Genomic DNA, 19,476 nt, shown 5'->3' with positions numbered 1-19,476 from the left:
AGGAAGTGTCGTCATCAGACCCAGGCAGGATTTCCCATGTTGGGTCTGCAGAGATAATACAGAGAGGATTGATGTACTCTGCCACCCCCTCGCCTGGTGTGGAATTACCTTCTTTCGAGCCCTTTAGCTTCCCCCCCATGCGCACGTGTGGGACATGAGATAGGAGAAGACCACTGTGGGAGTGACGCTGTGAAGTGTGGGGGGGTGAAAGACCCTCTTACTGTCGTGAGTAAATTCTGTTCACTTGCAGAGGTAGGATTTCTGCTGCTTGACCCACAACTCCTTCTCTCCTTTCCCCCCTCTGCAGATAAGAGTCCGATGCAAGCCCGCTCCTCCCCATCTCCGCCACCAAGCCCACTGGAGGATCAGCCGAGCCCTCAGGGAGAGTCCGTGAGCCTGGCCCTGGAGAGCAGTAAGGAGAACCAGCATCCCGAGGTCCAGTCCGTGTCGCCATCCTTACATGTGGGGAAGACGGCACCCGGGCAGCTCCATCATCATCACCACCACAACCATCATCAGCACACACCGCTGGGCATCCAGGAGCTGGTGGCCATGTCGCCCGAGCTTGACACTTACTCAATCACCAAAAGAGTGAAGGAGGTGCTGACCGACAACAATTTGGGTACGCCATGTTCGGGAGAGCTTTTTTTGGACGGCTAAAGGATGACTGAGAGCTGATGGGGAGAAACTGAAAAGCCCTATTGGGGGGGGGGGGGGGGGGGCACGAATTCCCATTATTATAAAACTTACAGCAATTCCCTTTTAGTCATGCAATCCACTCGTCCCAATCCTCTGTTACCGTGTCTTGATCCTCCCACGTTTTTTTTCCTGGCTTTTTTCCACGACTTTCACTTCAGGCGCACTCTTAATTCTGGAACAAAAAGAAGTCACGGGGAGTGAGATCTGGGGTGGGGGGGGGGACAGGGGTGAAGCAACAATGGCATTGTTTTGGGTCAAAAACTTTTTGACTGACAAACCGGTGCAGAGCTGTTTTTTCATGATGCCCCCTCCCTCGTAGACCCCTCGGTGTCCTACTGAGAAACAAACAGGTGATTTATTTTCTGAGCTAAACCAGGAAAGGTCCAGTCAGGTTTCGGGTGGGGGGGTGCTCACACTGGTACAGTGTGTTGCTGTACCCACCATACAACGAAACATCTCGGGGTCCTGGTTGGCAAGTCCCACCTTCCAGAAATGACCCTCTGATTGCCATAACCAGATGATACGTGGGCGTCCCCTTGGCCGGGTCCAGCCACTCGGGTCCTCGATAATGAGCCGGATCACCCTCGGGGGAATCTGGTGTGTACAAAATAAAATCAAATTACACCTCGCTTCCAAATCCTAAATAAGAGAGACAAGGAGCGACGATAAGGTCAAACCAAACCTGCCTGTCTGACTTACCATACGCTTTGTGGGTGGTCCCCCCAGGAGACTGTCCTATAAATCTGGAGGATCTGCCATGGCTCCTGGTGGTTCATTTTTAATGTGGTGAGTTCACATGTGCCATTTCCTGGATTTTCAACCTGTTTTCCCTATTTATTTTTTTTTTTTGACCTCATTCCAGGTTTTTTTCTGGGATTTTTGTTTTGGGCAACTCCCTTTGTTGCCCTTTGTGCCCTGCAGAGCTTGCTTTTGTTTCATCCATCCATCTATCCATCCATTATCCAACCCGCTATATCCTAACTACAGGATCAAGGGGGTCTGCTGGTGCCAATCCTAGCCAATACAGGGTGCAAGGCAGGAAACAAACCCCGGGCAGGGCACCAGCCAACCACAGGGCACACACACACCCAGCACACACTTGGGACAATTTAGGATTGCCAGTGCACCTAATCTGCATGTCTTTGGACTGTGGGAGGAAACCCACGGAGAACCGGGGAGAACATGCAGACTCCACAAAGGGAGGACCCGAGAAGCGAACCCTTACTGCGAGGCAGCAGCGCTACCACTCCGCTTTTGTTTCAGAACATTTTATTTTAGAACATTATGTGACTAGCCGGGGTTTGTCAGTTTTCCCCCTCTAGTGGCCATTTGTGGATGTCACAGCAGAAGCTTTCTGACTTCCAGGCAGATTTATGCTGTGAGTGTGTGTTATGAGTGGTGCGGTATAGGTGTGGATGAGTCCATGAAGGAACCTGTGATGGATTGACACCTCTCCAACGCCTAAGGGACCTGATCCCAGTGACAGGCCTTCCTGAAGATCGGATTGTAACAGAGTTACTGGGTTTTCTTTTTACTGACATTTTGAAAGCAGATTTTGATGTTTGCCATGGCTGTGTTGAAGCAGAAGGATTACGCAATTCCCGCTCCTTAGTCCGTCCACTGGTACTTTCTTTACGCCTTCCGAGGGGCTGCCGTCTCTAGAAGTGCTTCGTAAAGTAGAAACCGGTGGGCCGCTGACACAATTCTTTTGGGTGTTCTTCTCCCTTTCAGGTCAGAGACTGTTTGGAGAGAGCATCCTGGGCCTGACACAGGGATCGGTGTCAGATCTGCTGTCGAGACCCAAACCCTGGCACAAGCTCAGCCTCAAAGGCCGCGAGCCCTTCGTCCGCATGCAGCTCTGGCTGAACGATCCGCACAACGTGGAGAAACTGCGTGACATGAAAAAGATGGAAAAGAAAGGTAAGGTACCTGAAGGAGACGGGCTTGGTATTTCTTCACGTTGATATTTTAACTGACGTAACCACCGGGAGTCGGCGTGCATTTCTGGAGCAACTTGGAGCTCCACGCCTCTGCCACTCTTCATTTAACAAGATGGTGATTTGTCGTACAGACGCCAAATCGCCTCTTGGATTTAATGAATTAAATGAGGAATCCAGGACTCTGAACCATTTTACGGTGTCCTTTGCTTACTTTCAGTGTCCACTGACTTCTCAGTCAAACCCAATTTTGCCTGGCAAGTCCAAGTTTAGAAATGGACTGTGAAAGTAAACAAAAGCCACCGAAAGAAGTTTTGGAGTCCCTGCGGATTCCTCGTTTAATTCGTCAAGTCCAAGAAAAAAAGCCATGCGTAAGACAAATCGCGGTCTTGCCGATGCTGACAGAAAAGTACACGGTCCTCTGTGTGGACAGTCCAAAACTGAACGTCGCCCTCCGGTGGTCACTGTTATGTCTGCACTGTAGACGAGTAACCAGGTGAAGGACGTGAATTAAAAATGGCTCAAAGAGGAGAAATGAAAAGCGTGAAACAAAGTCAATGACGTAAACAAAAGGTCGATACACACGTAGCACCAAGATTTTACCAATCGATAGAATAGAGATAGGAGGAGGAAGACCTTTTATACATGTTATGTCATGGTAACACCATGTCCGCACAACAAGTGTCCAACAGCTCTGCGAAAATCGCAATTACCAGTGACAGATGGAACCACAAGACGGTGCCAATAAGCCCCAAATTTCAGACACAGTATCGCCCAACATGATTCCAGGTTCAAGTAAAAATATCTATTTGTCAACAACACGTCTCCACTAATTATTACGAGCGACGTTCAGAACGTTTCCGCACTTTTTTCTTATCTGTATTGTATTATTGGAGTATTTCCCTCTACTTACCCTTTACCTGTTTTTCCTAAGGGTAAGTGTTCTCGTCAAGTTCGTTATCGGTTGGTCTACTGTTGTGCTTTAAGATGAACACACACATACATAGATATACGCAGACACACACAGTGCCCCATGAATGACACACACACCGCTGATTAACCTTTAGCACTTCAAACCACACAAGTGCTTTAGGAATAACACAGCCTGTCACTCAGCACTTCAAGAGACTGACTTATTATCGGCATGAACAACATACAATGTTTTAATGATATCACAGACCTAAATATTACCTTTGGACTACAAGAATACATTTAAACATACAAAGACTCAGCACTCTTGACTATCGGCCATTTATCAGCCGAGAATACCTCACCTGACGTCCTGTTACCTACTATTGGGTGGAGCTCTCACCCTCAGCCTTAATAAACCTCGCAGCACAAAGCGTATTGCGAATCTCCGGCTGCTCCAGGTGCTCAAAGAAATCTAACTTATTATTTCAATCACTCTATAGACATGAAGACAAAGCTTAGAAAGTTAAAAGCAGCATGATATTTATTACAATAATAATAATAATACCACTGGACAAAGAATAGTAGAAAAATAGGTACTGATAAGAAAGTCTGAATATGTATAGTCTTTAGAAAAAGTTACAGATGACAAGGATGAATGTCCCAGGGTGGCGTTTGATTCAGCAATCGATGTTCATGCCGCTTTTCTGACGACCAGTGCCGTCTTCGTCTGTTCTTCTTCTCCTCCTCTCCTTTCTTACGTCCTTACTTTCTTCTTGTCCTTCTTCTTCTCTGATGTTGCTTTCACAATGAGGCACATTTATTATGAAATGTCATGCCGTGGTTTCACACCTGATTGGTTGGCTGTCAATATAATTGATGAATTCTGCTCCAGCTCTTTCCCAGATAATAAAGTTTTTTGATGTTGCCTCATGTCCGTCTTTCCCAGGTCTGTAAACCAAATTGTTGTCCCAGATGTCCATATCAATAGCCTGAGGTGTCGGCTTAGTCTTCCTTTCCCAGGTTATAAAGTAATTGAGCCACCAGCATGTCTTCCTTTCTGTGTTGGAACAGCTGTTTTAAAAGTGAGGTGTCAGGGAAGAAAACCTGCTTTGATTTGTGTTAAATGTAGTTCATCTGTTGTCTTGTCTCGAACAAAATATAATGGAAAATGAAACCAAAATGTACAGATTTTATACACCATAACATGTATTTATTAGGAATTAGGAAAACAAATGACGTCACTTTTCTACACAGTCACCTTCTTTTGCGATGCAATTTTCCCAGCGTCGTACCAACGTTTTAGTGCCATCAGCAAAAAATTCTTCTGTTTTCGTGTATCAGTTCCAGGGTTCTGTCTTCATTCCTCGTGGTCGTGGCTGTAACCTGGACGTCCGGAGCGCTCTCTGCATCCGTCACACAAGTACGCCCATTTCCGAACATTTCAATCCACTCACAGAGAACTTGATCCCTATACAGGTGGCGCAGTGGTTAGTGCTGCTGCTTTGCAGTAAGGAGACTGTGGTAGATTGTGGGTTCGCTTCCCGGTTCCTCCCTGTGTGGATAGCGCTTTGAGTACTGAGAAAAGCACTATATAAAGGTAATGAATTATTATTATTATACTGAGCACACATGCGGAAATGAATTTGTGCTCCTGGCACACCACCTGCCCACAAAAAGCATACAACAGAACGCCATTCCTCTTTGGCAGCCATCTTTGCCACAGGGTGACAACTCTGATACTAAACTGCAAGGGCTTGCCAGACAGTACTAGTCACATGACACTCTCAGACTCGACCAATCGCTGCTCCTCCCTCCCACCTTCACCGTTTACAACAAAAATATAAAAGTGCAGAAACTTTTCGAAATTCCCTCGTATATGTGACAAAACATCAATTTCAAAATACAATAAATAACCAATTTCTTCCCTCCTTCCGTCCTTCCTCCAAGTTAGTGTCGCCCACTGCCTCCCGACTCTTGACTCCCTGAGGTGAGGCTGCGGGCATGTTTTGAATTCGGCCTGGGAACTGTTATCTGTATCACGCTCAAGTCATCCGGTGCAAACCAGGGCAGTCTCCCCGTGACGGTACCCAAGGAATGAGAAACTCCAATTCCCAGCATGCCTTGCGGGGTGTCCTGACTGGGTTCAGCCCTGAGAAACTCTGCCACCTGCCGTATGGATGGGAACGAACTGCTCACAGCACCCATGTCCGCTCGGCCCATCCACTATGGCTTCCTGGGCGAGCAAGAAATCCTCTTCCGTACCGGCCACCTTGGCATTTACACAGACTGAGTCCTGCCAGTTATGTCGATGAAATGCCGGGCTGGGAAAAGGGGTTGGCCATTAGGCAACCATTCAGACTGTGAAACGCCAGCCTGGCATTTCACTGACATAACTGGCAGGACTTTGTAAATGCCAAGGTGGCCAGTATGGACGAGGATTTCTTGCTCGCCCAGGAAGCCATAGTGGATGGGCCGAGCCACTGCACTACCAAATCTTTTGCTTCGGCCATCTTCAAGACTCTCAAGACGATAACAAGCCATACTCCTTACAGATTGTCCTATTTCTCCCTGGACATGACGAAAATAACAAGCAAATAGTAGACAGAAATGTAAAATCAAATGCGGATATATTGTAAGTGATAAGTATATATTGTAATAAAGACACAGAAGTCACAAAAAGGTTTGGGGTTTCCGGCCCGGTACACTGTACAGTATCTGCCACAAAAACAAAAAATACGGTCAGTGATATGTGAGTTCCTTTCATTACAACAGACAGAGATGCATATGATGATGGGACCATTTATGGGGTCAACTGATGAATGGAATGCTGGGAAGGAAGTGAGGTGCTGTATGGGAGCCATGACGTCATCAGGAGGGGACCCAGAGGAAGGGAAGGAACGCGGAAGTGGTGCTGGGAATCCGGGCACAGTTATGGCGCCGTTGCTTCTGTCTTTCTGTGGGGATAAAATCCCCTGGCACGATATGTTACGTTGCTTGTCGGGTCTTTCTGCGGCTCCCTAAGCACGCGTGCGTGACAATATACACACTAGGACAGACGAATATTCAATAATATGTAAGTGCACACAACCCACCACTATCCCAATGACACCCGTGAATATTTATATATATATATTATATACACGAACGCACCGATATGCAACAATAATACTATTTACAAAGACCCTCCCTTGCCCCTAAATAATAAACGAATTATCCCAGCACATAAACACGAACACAGATTGACAATAAGCAGCAGATGACATGTATATAATAAGTGAGTCCCGAAGCTGTAAAAGTCCAGCGGATATTGACGACTGGCTCCCTCGCTTCCTCCTGACAATACAAAAATGACCTCGATGTATGGATCCTCAGCCATGGTGGGTGTGAATCCAAAAACCCCTGGGGGCTTCTCTGCATAGGTTGCTGTAAATGTTGATCCAGATCTTGAAAAAAGGAAGTAATGGAATGGCACAATAAACAGGATGCTGGGTGGAAATGCCTGTAAATAATGGCTCCTTCCTTTTCTCGATCTTCGTTCTCTTTCTCTCTCCCCTCGCTCCTTTTTTCCTTTACGCTCCTCTAGTTTAAATAATGACAGTCCCAGATGTAATTGGTGGAAATCAACAATCAATCAATTTCCGTCTTGGGGTTGCGGTCTCTCTTCATCATCCATCCATCCATCCATCCATCCATCCATTATCCAACCCGCTATATCCTAACTACAGGGTCTCAGGGGTCTGCTGGAGCCAATCCCAGCCAACACAGGGCGCAAGGCAGGAAATAAACCCCCAGGCAGGGTGCCAGCCCACCACAGGAGACTGCCCTATAAATCTGGAGGGTCTGCCACGGCTTCTGGCGGTTCATTTTTAACATGGTGAGTTCACATGTGCCATTTCCTGGATTTTCAACCTGTTTTCCCTATTTATTTTTTTTTTTTTACTTCATTCCAGGTTTTTTTCTGGGATTTTTGTTTTGGGCAACTCCCTTTGTTACCCTTTGTGCCCTGCAGAGCTTGCTTTTGTTTCATCCATCCATCCATCCATCCATTATCCAACCCGCTATATCCTAACTACAGGGTCACGGGGGTCTGCTGGAGCCAATCCCAGCCAACACAGGGTGCAAGGCAGGAAACAAACCCCGGGCAGGGCACCAGCCCACCACAGGGCACACACACACACACACACACACACATGAGGGGCAATTTAGAATCGCCAATGCACCTAACCAGCATGTCTTTGGACTGTGGGAGGAAACCCACGCAGACACGGGGAGAACATGCAAACTCCACGAACCCGGAAGCGAACCCGGGTCTCCCAACTGTGAGGCAGCAGTGCTACCCACTGCGCCACCCTGCCGCCCCCCTTCATTCTCCTTCACCTTTTATCTTACGGGGTGTAAGAAAGGCGCTATATTGCACCCGACCCGACACAGATTGACACAGAGGCACGTGTAAAAACAAATAAGCTATTTATTTTTCTTCAGCTGGAGGGCACGTCTTCCCCGTAATTCCTCCAGCCACAACACCGTCCCAAAGCACGGTACAGTCACCAAGCACTCTTCTTCTTCTTCTCCTGTCTTCCACCACCACTCCTCCTCAGCAAGCTTTGTCCACCTCCACCCGACTCTGGCCGCTGAGTGGCTCTCTTTTATTGGGTACCTGGATCAGGCAAAACCAGTGCCCAAAAGGGGCCAGCAGCCTGCAGAACCCCACAGAGCTGCACAGAACTCCAACCCCCATGAAGCCCTGGGGGAGTCCGAGGCACCGCTGCAACCCAGGGAGGCTGCCATCTAGCGTCCAGGAGGGGAGATACTGGGGTTCCCACCCTTGTCCCCCTGGCAGATGTGGTGAAGGGGCGTCCCGGCCAGGCATGGACCCCGGCCGTCCATCACAGGAGACAACATATACTGATACACACATATAGCATAGCAAACGGGACGATGAAAACAAAACGCACTCAGCACAGACAGAAATAAATACTTATTATTATGTAGCCTGGTCTTTATCCAGCTGACGGAGAAACATCTCGTAAAACGCTCCCTAAGCTCACGTGTTTGACATGACGCAGAACGATGAAGCGTGCTTGGTCAAGTATCAAGTCTCCTCATCATCCCGAATGCAACTTTGCTGACGCACGCATCCTCCATCTAACTTTGCCCTTTTTCTCTCCTCTTCTCCAGCCTACCTAAAACGGCGCTATGGTCTCCTGAGCACGGGTTCTGACAGTGACTCCCCCAGCACCCGCTCCGACTGCGTCAGCCCAAGCGTTCTGCCAGGAGACCTCTGCCACTTTGGCCAGGTGAAGAAGCCGCGCGTAGTCCTTGCAGCTGAAGAGAAGGAGGCCCTTAAGAAGGCCTATCTACTGGAGCCTTATCCCTCCCAGCACACCATCGAGTTACTGGCCACCCAGCTCAGCCTCAAGACCAACACCGTCATCAACTGGTTCCATAACTACAGGTGAGTGTGGACCGTTGGGTCCCGTTTTATCAGTGAGCCACAGAACGTGCATACAGATAGTTCAGTGTTGTTGGACCGAAGGGTGGGATGTCACTCACGGCGGGTAGCTGCAGCTGAGAAGTGAGAACTTCTCTAAAAGTGAGAGGTGTTGTGAGAAGGAGGCCATGCTGACTCAAGGCGAGACAGTAAAAGATTTAAATGGGGAAGGTGCAGGAGACGAGACCAGAAAAGTCATCAAATAAACGATAAAAATACTGATTTGTTACAAGGAACCAATAAATGAAAATAAGCAACGTGCCCCAATATGGTAATCCTAATATCGGAAATAAACTGGCGCATCATGCGACACGAATCATACAGAATGGAGACTCTCTGGTGTGAAACAATATGGCGACGTGACAAAAGATGTTATCAAAATTCACCTTTGCACGTAATGAACGAAATCGTAATCCTTGGGGTCCTAAAGCCCGTAATTCATATTTAACGTGTACCCAGACCTCACAGGAAAGGCAACAGAATGACATGAAAATGACGGAGAGGCATTGGGGCCTCCAAAAGTAACTATAAAGCAGGCCAGGACTGCCGGAATCTTGATTATTTGTTATTATTTTATAGTTCAATGCCATTTTTAGGAATTTTGACAATCGCAGATTGGCCAGACGTTGCATTTTTCAAACATATAAAGTTCACCTCATTCGTTCCTTCACTTTCTGAGTTTACGGGTAATTTCAAAAGAATTCACGAGAGCCTTCTGTTATTTTGTTTCTACGTTGTTTCCAACACCTTTTCCCTGATTCTTAGTCTTGGATAGTTTTAGTACTTCTGATAGACAGGGCGGACTTACGGGTTTGGTCTTTGTGTGTCTTCCTGGAGTTTCTTCTTGTCACCTCCATTTCTACTTTCGTAGTTCATCCCGCTGATAAACTATTACCAGGACCCCTCACCCCCAGAAGACTACCTGACGCAGTGGGGAAAAGTGGTTTAAGAGTTCAAAATAGGAAGAAATGTCTTTTAAAAATGCCATACAAGAGAAGGGATTACCACAAACCCCTGGCATATAGACAAAGGGGTGACAAATGATCCTTATAAATCAAAGTTGGGCAAATTTTAGCTTCTGGTCACAAGTGGAGAGTGTTGAAAGCGTCCGCTCAGGGCCAGTCGCAGGTGAGACAGTTTCTATTTCGAATGTGTGTGCTTGGTTTTCCGGATGACGAGAGTCATTTTGGATACTTTCAAGGTGAGGAGGGGATCCCTCAGATGAGTTTACATGTTGTAAATAAATGAGGCAACAAATCATAAAAGGGTTTGGGGTACCAGGTGATCCCCTTATATAGTGGCAGATGAGAGTCTCTTTGGGACTGACTCCAGGGGGCGGGTTCAGGAGGGTGGAAGTGATGTCATTGGTGGCTTGTCCGTCAATCTTCCGATCTGCTAGAGGGAGGAAAGGCATTAAGCGGCAGCGCCACCCCCTGGCTTGGAGTGTAACTATCAGTAGAAGAGCCCTGCAGTTGTCTCACCTGCACACGCATGTAATGATGTAATCAGGGATCGGTGAACAGTTTGCGTCGCGGCTTTCCTAACATATCAGGTAACGGGACTTTGTGTTTTCTTGGCAGATCCCGCATGAGGAGGGAGGTGCTCATTGAGGGGATGCAGGACAACGACACCGACGCAGAGCCCGGCAACTACAGCAGCAGGTACTCCCAGGGGACGCCCACTCCCCAGACCCCAGACTCGGACACTGAGGACAGGAAGCCAGTGTTCCCCGTGCACGGTGAAAGTTTCCCCGCCCAGAGGCCGAGCTCGGTGCAAGTCAAGCAGGAGACTCCAGACGACAGTATGCGGGGGGATGAGAAGAAAGGGCAGGACGAGGAAGAGGAGGAGGAGGAGGAGGTGCATTGCAGTCGGCAGTGCGTCTCGACCGGAGTGCAGTTTTCGAACCAACTGAAGAGTGAGAGTGAGGAGGAGGAGGAGGAGGAGGCTGCTGGCCCCAAGGAGGACTCCCACACGCAGGCCTGTCCCAAGAAGAACGCGACCACCAGCGAGCTCCAGTTGCGACTGTGCCAGACGGGCACGGGGGGCCCAGACTCGGACGCATCTGAGACGCCGGTCTTGGACCCCGTCAGCTTCAAAGCAGCCTCCGAACCTTCTCGCAGCAGCCTGGAGGTGTCGCTCAACTCGCCGTCAGCAGCCTCCTCGCCTGGACTCATGATGTCTGTCTCCCCTATCCCGTCCTTCTCAGCGCCCATATCCCCCTCTCCACCCAGCACCACCACCACCACGGCCGGCGCGCCGAGCTCCGACTCCCAGCTGCCACCCCAGAACTCCAAGATGAACAAGAGCACGCAGAGGCGCAACGAGAAGATGGCCAACTTGAACAATATCATTCACCGGCTCGAGAAAGCGGCCAATCGCGAGGAGACGCTGGAGTGGGAGTTTTGAAGGCCGCTGCGCCTTTTATTTTTTTTTATTTTTTATTTTTTTGTATGGCAAATTCTCTCAGAGAAGCCTCCATTCGCTCGGATTTCGAAGAAGGGTCTGGAAGGTCGGCCGTCGGCAAGGAGTTTAAACAAACGGGGAACAAAAAATGACCTCCCTCTTCCTGTTCCTCGTTTTAACACTACTGAAGATTAATTTTAGAAGAACAAATTATTTATAAACTCGTTTTAGGTATTTTAATAAAGGATTTTACTTTTACGGGAAAGAAAAAAAAAACGTATTTAACAGCCCTAGCTGTTTCGTTTTAAGAAATGAGAAATTTAAAAAAAACAAACTTCACCTTGGAGACTTTTGCAGCCGATGTGTCATAAAATGCACACATAAGTCCTGTCGTTTGCCACTGGATGAGATTAAAAACGTTTTAAAAAAAAAAAAAAAAGAGACGTTTATCGAAAAAGCCATCTACAAAGCACTATACTTCTTTTAAAAAAACAAAAAACAAAAAAATTTGCAAATTTTTTGGAATAGCCGCCTTTTTCAAGTTTTGTCTTTAAGACGTCACGGTTCCGAGCTACGTAGCGGACGGAAACATTTTTTTTGATCGACGATTTAAAAAAAAAAAAAAAAAAAAAAAACGAAGACTTGTGGGATAGTCCTAACGACTCTAAATAGACGACTCTGCTTCTGTATTTCGTTTCTTGGTGATCTTTTGAAGCCTTTGTAACACGGAGTGTCCTGTGTGGTTCTGTATGTTGTAGAGATGTCTGCAGTTGCCTCTTTTTCTCTCTCGATGAGATGTAGCATGGTACCCCCCCCACCCCCCACCCCCACTAGATAGTGACCTGTGATGAACTTCGACGAAAAAAAAAAAAAAAACTGATCAAATCAACCCTCTCGTCACGGCGGAGCAATTCCTTCCTGTCTTAGAGACTGAATTTGGGTTCCTTCATTTTTTTTTAATTGTTATTTTTGGAAATTCGTGTTGTGCTGTGAAGACACTCTGGAAATACAGCGAGGGGACGGAACATATTCCACGCACGTCTTGCTCGTGTCGCGCCACAGACTTTACGACTCTTCTATGCATTGTCTGCGGTGGTCTCCAGGGGGGCGGGGTAGGGAATGCCGGGAACCTAAAAGTCCACCCGTCTTCTCTCACTTGCTAAACGAGACCCCCTTCCCCGACCCGTGTAACACAAATCAAGTGAAGTCGCCCGCCGGACTGAGAGCTCACTGTGGCCAGACTCTTCAGTTTTGTCTCGTTTTTCCAATTCCAAAATTTGCGTTTTTTTCCATCCACCCATTATCCAACCCGCTATATCCTAACTACAGGGTCACGGGGGTCTGCTGGAGCCAATCCCAGCCAACACAGGGTGCAAGGCAGGAAACAAACCAAACCAGGGTGCCATCACTTTTCCATATGCTTTTAATAAAGTGTGGTAGAAAAATTGTCACTTTGTGTCTAAATGGTGGCTCTGAGGCTAAGGATCTGTGCTGGTATCCCGGAGGTTGCTGGTTCAAATCCCCGTCACTGCCAAAAAGAGAGCCTACTCTGCTGGGCCCTTGAGCAAGACCCTTAACCTGTAATTGCTCCAGGGGCGCTCGCTGTACAATAGCTGACACTGCGCTCCGACCCCCAGGGGTATGCGAAAAACTAACAAATTCCTAATACAAGAAATTGTATAAGGTGAAATAAAAATACTGAAAACCCAATCCCACCGCTGCCACCTTTTTGGGCCAGCTTAGCTTTTAGCCACACGTGGGGGCTTGACGGACTGAATGGTCTCCTCTCATTTGTCCGATTTCTCACGGATCAGGGTTTTTTTTCTTTGGCTGCCTACCACTTGTGTGTGCTTTAAAAAAAAATTTAGGAGGGGGTGGGACACAAATATTCTCAAAATTGTTGAAAAAAGAAAATGTTCAAAAATGCCCTCCTGGAGATGTTGAGGAAACATTTGCTGCACTCCTCTATTGTTACCACGACTAACGCCTCCAGGATTTCTTCTTCCACAATAGCCAATCTCCTTCCCTTTGGCCTCAATTTGAAGGAATACAAGGAACGAAAAAGCAACACCCCCATCGTTTTCGGTCGAAAACTCTGTGACGGTGTGGTGCAGGCAGGTGCGTCGCCGTTGTGCAAAATCCCATTTTAGGCTTTGCAACTTCTCTGGATGTTTGTTTCCTGGGTTTTACTCTACGGTCGCAAATCTTCTTCTTCTCTGTCTCAGTTTTAATTTCGGGATCTGAGGGAGCAAGATCTGGTGAATACGAGGAACGAAAAGCGACAACCTTATCGTTTTTAGTCAAAAACTGCATTGCCATTGTGCATGATCCTGCTTTGGGTGCACCACTTCTCCAGATGTTTGTTTCCTGGATTTTTTCCACGGCAGTAAATCTTCTTCCCTTTGAACTCAATTTGAATTTTCGGGAAATAAGGGAGCGTGATCTGGCAAATACAAGAAACGAAAAGCGACAACATTATCGTTTTTAGTCAAAAACTCTTTGACGGCATGGTGTGTAAAGGTGTGTTGTCCTGGTGCATAATCAAGTTTTAGGTGCACCACTTCTCCGGATTTCTTCCATGGTAGTAAATCTTCTTCCCTTTGGACTCAATTTGAATTTTCGGGAAATAAGGGAGCGTGATCTGGCGAATACAAGAAACGAAACACACAGTAACCTCATTGCTTTTGGTCAGAAATTCGACCGAGCACACGGCTTGTGCAGGTGCATTGCCATTGTGCACGATCCTGCTTTGGGTGCACCACTTCTCCGGATGTTTGTTTCCTGGATTTGCTCCATGGTAGCAAATCTTCTTCCTTTCCGTCTCAGTTTTAATTTCGGGATCTGAGGGAGGAAGATCTGGCGAATACAAGGAACGAAAAGCGACAACGTTATTGTTTTTAGTCAAAAACTCTTTGACGGCATGGTGTGTGAAGTTGTGTTGTCCTGGTGCATAATCAAGTTTTAGGTGCACCACTTCTCCGGATTTCTTCCATGGTAGTAAATCTTCTTCCCTTTGGTCTCAATTAGAATTTTCGGAAGCTAAGGGAGCGTGATCTGGCGAATACAAGACACAGAACACAAAACTCAACTGACCACATGGCTTGTGCAGGTGCATTGCCATCGTGTGCGATCCTGTTTTGGGTGCACCACTTCTCCGGATGTTTGTTTCCTGGATTTATTCCACGGTAGCAAATCTTCTTCCCTTCAAGGCCCAGTCTTAATTTTGGAATCTAAGGAAATACGATCTGGTGAATATGAGGAACGAAAACCCAACACCCTCATCGTTCTTGGTCAAAAACTCTTTGACACCGTGGTGCGAGCAGCTGTGTGGTCCTGGTGAAATATTCAGTTTTAGCTGCACCATTTCTCTAGATTTTATTTTTTTTTCTGGATTTCTACCACGGTGGTAAATTTTCTTCCCTGAGGCCTCCATTTGAATTTCGGGAACTAAGGTACCAAGATCTGGCAGATATGAAGAATGCAGAACGACAACCTCGTCGATTTTAGTCAAAAACTCTTTGACACCGTGGTGCGAGCAGCTGTGTGGCCCTGGTGCTTAATCCAGTTTTAGCTGCACCACTTCCCTGGATGTTTTTTTTTCCTGGAATTCGTCCACTTTAGCAATTCTTCTTCCCTTTGGTCTCAATTTGAATTTCAGGAACTAAGGTAGTGAGATCTGGCAAATATGAAGAATACAAAGCGACAGACTCATCGATTTTGGTCAAAAACTCGTTCACACCGTGGTGTGTGTAGGCAGGGCCGGATTTTCCTATAGGCTAACTAGGCTTCAGCCTAGGGCCTCAAGATCAAGAGGGGCCTACATTCAAATTGTTAGCAAAATTTTATTATCTCTCATGTAATTTACAAACTTAAAAATGGAAGGTGAAAGGGCCTCATAAGTGGAATAGCCTAGGGCCTCTTTTCATATAAATCCGGCCCTGTGTGTAGGTGCGTTGTCCTGGTGCACCACCACTTCTTTTTTTTTTTCTTTTTCCTGGATTTCTTCCATGGTGGCAAGTCTTCTTCCCTTTCGACTCGACTTGAATTTCCAGGAAAGAAGGGAGCGAGATCTGGCGAGCACAAAGGATGCAAAGCAGCAACCTCATCGTTTTGGGTCAAAAACTCTTTGACGCTGTGGTGCGTGCAGGTGCGTTATCCTGGTGCATAATCCAGTTTTGGGTGCATCGCTTCTCCGGATGTTTCTTTCTGATGTTCTCCTGTGGATGCCTCAGCAGTTTGATGCGATGTCACTAAAGAAGACCCGGCCCAGACTCTATGAGCGGTCGATATCAAAACAACGTGGTCATCATTGTCTCTTGAAGATCTGCCATGTTGGCTTGAAGGAAGAACAGAAATCGGACAAGTCTTGTGTGCGGCTGTAGAGTCAATGGCAGACGTACGCACCCGCTCAGCTGTGCGTGGTACAAATCAGCACCCCCTACTCCCGGGCTATTGACCGATTTTGGGAATTTTTGGGTCCCCCGAAAATATTTGTGGTTATTTTTCATGCATTTGAAAGATTTTATGCCTTGATGGGCTGCAGACATCAGAAAACGTGGCCCCTAAACGCGTCATGGGTTCATAGCCCTCTGGACGGAGTACCCCCCCCCTTCCATGTTTGTGTGCAACTTCTAGCGCAGTCCAGACACGCTTGACGTCACAAAGTCATCACGCCGGCGTGCCCCATGAGACGACAGGCAGTCCAATTACCCAGGGTGCAGTTGACCAATTTTGAGAATTTTTAGGCCCCCCCCCCCACCTCATGCGTTGCCCCTCCACAAACCCTAACCGTAACCCTCATACATTGCCCTGCACTAAAATCACCTTTCATACTGTACCCATGGCGTATGTAAGCTAAGCAATTATTTAGGGGTCCACCATACCCCACCGAGGAGAAGGTTGAGGGTCCCAAAAGGGTTAGAAAAAGCTCCGGCTGTCACCGACTATCCTTCTGTCTTCCAGTACTCAGGGGAGCAAACACGCCTGTCCCGACCACGCTTGAGCGGGGGGGTACAGGACAGGGACGCTCGGCACACCTCTTGAAGACCACAAGTCTCGACCACCTGGGGCGAACGCTAGCAAAAGACCAAGGGTATAGCGGCTTTCACAATTTCCTTTGTCACAGACTGCCGTGTGAGGGTCTTTAGCGCATTTCACAATGAAAGCTGCCCCCCCCCCCACCTCCCAGGGTGCTTAAGGCAAGACTCACAGATTGGGCATATAGCGCCTTTCACCATAGCGTGGACCCGGAAAGCAGACTGAGGTGTTGTGTGCGCTGCGACGGAAGGCTTCATGGTAAAGCCTTCAGGGCAATGGTGGTCCGGGAGCGCTTTGATGTTTGCTTAGAGGGTCGTCACCGTCGATATTCTGTAAAGGGGAATGGGTGGGCGCGCCACGCCTCCCCCGGACCACGGCCCGTTCAAAACACGCTAGGGACGTGAATCAACTGAATGGAGCGCCCAGGTGGTCTCATCAGATGGATCTCCCGCTTCGGAGCACCAACGTCAGGCGTGGACGTCCCCCCCACCACCACCACTACAATCCCACCGACTCGTCACCTTTGTGTTCGGATCTTTTCTTTTTCTTTTTTTTGACACTTTGGTTTGCAGTTCACCAGTGGACTGACTGCTGTGATGTTCGATGTCTCCATCCGTCGCCTTCTTTCTGTTTCTGTAACGGCCACGACAAGCTTGTGGTGCGGAGATTCCGATGTTTGTACATACCTATAAATATATGCACAGAGTATAAAGAAGTACAGAAAGACATGCGTATATAAAAAAAAAGAATTAGATTTTCAAAGCTGCATTGATCTTAGTAAAATGGATTCTGATTACTTGACGTGTCTGCCGCCGTGCTGTTTCTTTTGACTGCGTGTGTCGCTTTACTGTACGCCAGGATGTGGTTTAGGAATTGTATGTGTGTGTGTCTGTGACCGGATTCCGGATCTTTCCAGGCCTGGGGTGGGGGTGGGGGGGTCCGATCTGCACCCTCGGTGTGTGCTTTGCATGTTCTTCTGCCAGGTGTTCACATTATGTTAATTAGCGCAGTGTGGAGGTGGGGCTAATGATTGGTAACCCCGCCCACCCAAACGGATTCGGAATGTTCTATTGTGTGTCTTCTCTCTTCTCATTGTCCTCCTCCTCCTCTTCCTCTTACATCATCAGCAAGCGTAACGGGGAAGCCACCCAAACGGTCGAGATGATGTCTCGAAATCCCGTGGCGTCAGGGTCATCGGGGAACTTGGGCCTGCTGGGAAATTCCATGAAGGATGAAGGATTTCGATTCTGGATGTTTCCGCCAGTCGCCGAGATCAAGGAGCTGTGATTTTGGGCTTCGGGATTCTGTTTTTTTGTGTTTTTATTTTTTACGCTTTCTCGGTGGGCGTTCTGGGGTCTGACTAAACTGGAGGGGCGCCATGTTGAATTTTAACAAGCGGTGCCGTCCGGTGACTCACGCGCCAAGGCCAACCTCCCAGAAGCCCTTGATGTACTTGTGTGACATCATTGGTGCCACCCATTTTAAAAATGTTCCTTATGCGCCGTTCGGGGGTCCGTATTTTTGGATAAAACAGAAAGACTTCACGCAAACCCTCTCAGTATTTTTCTGGATCTCCTCTCGCGTCGCTGGTTTGCCCATTGCCTCCGTTTTGTTCTTGTTTTCATCTTCGGGTCCCGAAATCAAAATCATTCCTCTTCGGCCAAACAGCATGGCAGGGATGTTGTCAAGAATCTCATTGGTGACGACGGACCACCAAACGGCATCCTGATGGGACCCCAAAACCTCAACGTGCAAAACGTCACTCGAGATTCACTTTCTGAACTGTTGGGGCAAACGGAGTATAATTGAAAAGAAAATGGCGGCTTCACAAACGTGTTGCAGAAAGAGTGAGCGACTCTAACTACTGACTGCCTCAATATGGCCGATCTCCTTGCAGAAAGGGGCGGGGACACCCGGAAGTGACATCACAGTTGGTAAAGCTGTCAATCTTCCGGTCTGCAGACGGGAGGAAGAGTAAAGGTGTTAGTAACCGGCGCCATCTTGTGTCCCGGGGGGAGATTACCGTCACTGCTGCCCTCACGCTGTCCCCAATGCATTCACTCGACCAGCTGGTGCCATCGGTAATCAACATGGTGACAAGTGCAAAGATGGAAAAGTGGCATCAGGATAAGCAGAATCTATCAATGAGGGGAGGATGAAGAAAACCTGCTCCAGAGTGCACAGCCATCTCAGACTGGGGTGACAACGGCCATGACAATGCTGGAGTGGCTTTGGGACAAGTCTGTGAGTGTCCTTGAGTGGCCTCTTAGAAGAGACCTGAAGATAGCATTTCACAGATGGGCATCTGCCAGGAAAAAACGAGATCAGCTGCCCAAGTCCAGGAGGGCAAAGCTTGTAGAGACTTAGCCAGGAAGACTCCATGCCACAATTGCTGCTAGTGGGCTGAGATTTTGAATTTGTGTTCAAACCTTTCTGGTCACCCATTGTCACTTTGTCATTGTGGGTGGCCGAATGCAGACTGGTGGGCACACACTTCTCCATTTAAAATGAAATCAACATAATAAAGTGTGCAGAACGTGAAGGGGTCTGAAGGCCCTCTGTACGAGGAATGAAGCTGCTTTGGCAGGTAAGGTCCGCTCCATCCGAAGGGGCTTTCGCCAGTCTAATGAGGTTTGTGCCCCCTCACTACTGCTAGAAGATGTGTGGCAGTGCTCAACCTCCGGCCGTTACCCCTCAGTGTTGCTACTGATTTGTTGTTTGTGTAAATCCTCCATTGATTCTTTTTGACATCCCCTGTGTGACTTGCTAGCTGCAACATCCTGCTGGAAACGTCAAGGCCGGGTGGTCTCCAGCTTGATTGACTTGATGTATATTTTGCTTTGGATAAAAAAAAAAAAAATAGTGAACAAAATCCCTCACCACCACCACCACCACCAGCAACCTTAAAACATTTAAGGTTGAGGGCACCAAAAGTCTTTTTAGTTTTGTGTTTCTATTTCTATTAAAGGTTTTATAAGTTCAGTCAGAACAGGGCAA

The 19,476-nt window shown here is 47.7% G+C and overlaps 1 protein-coding gene and 1 long non-coding RNA gene across 4 annotated transcripts in view; both read left to right on the top strand.

Moving 5' to 3' along the window:
- Positions 1–11,459, top strand: part of cux2b (cut-like homeobox 2b) — a 261,308-nt gene extending 249,849 nt beyond the window's left edge. For both annotated transcript variants that reach the window (XM_051921205.1, XM_028825274.2), the window contains exons 19-22: positions 308–622; positions 2,431–2,619; positions 8,727–9,003; positions 10,620–11,459. In XM_051921205.1, coding sequence (XP_051777165.1) covers positions 308–622; positions 2,431–2,619; positions 8,727–9,003; positions 10,620–11,445 — 1,607 coding nt within the window. In that variant the 3' untranslated portion in view covers positions 11,446–11,459. The remainder of the gene's footprint in view (positions 1–307; positions 623–2,430; positions 2,620–8,726; positions 9,004–10,619) is intronic.
- A 2,504-nt stretch (positions 11,460–13,963) lies between these two features.
- Positions 13,964–17,275, top strand: LOC127526249 (uncharacterized). Of its 2 annotated transcripts, none has more exons than XR_007933905.1 (2): positions 13,964–13,994; positions 15,014–17,275. It is a non-coding gene; the product is annotated as an uncharacterized LOC127526249 (long non-coding RNA). The 2 variants fall into 2 exon arrangements; XR_007933904.1 differs by lacking the exon at positions 13,964–13,994 and adding an exon at positions 14,377–14,407.
- Positions 17,276–19,476: the final 2,201 nt, after the last annotated feature.

Source organism: Erpetoichthys calabaricus, chromosome 18 (genome assembly GCF_900747795.2).
Source record: "Erpetoichthys calabaricus chromosome 18, fErpCal1.3, whole genome shotgun sequence".
NCBI classification, from domain to species: Eukaryota; Metazoa; Chordata; class Cladistia; order Polypteriformes; family Polypteridae; genus Erpetoichthys; species Erpetoichthys calabaricus.
Note: the sequence above shows the minus strand (reverse complement) of the source record. Positions and strands in the feature narration are given on the sequence as shown.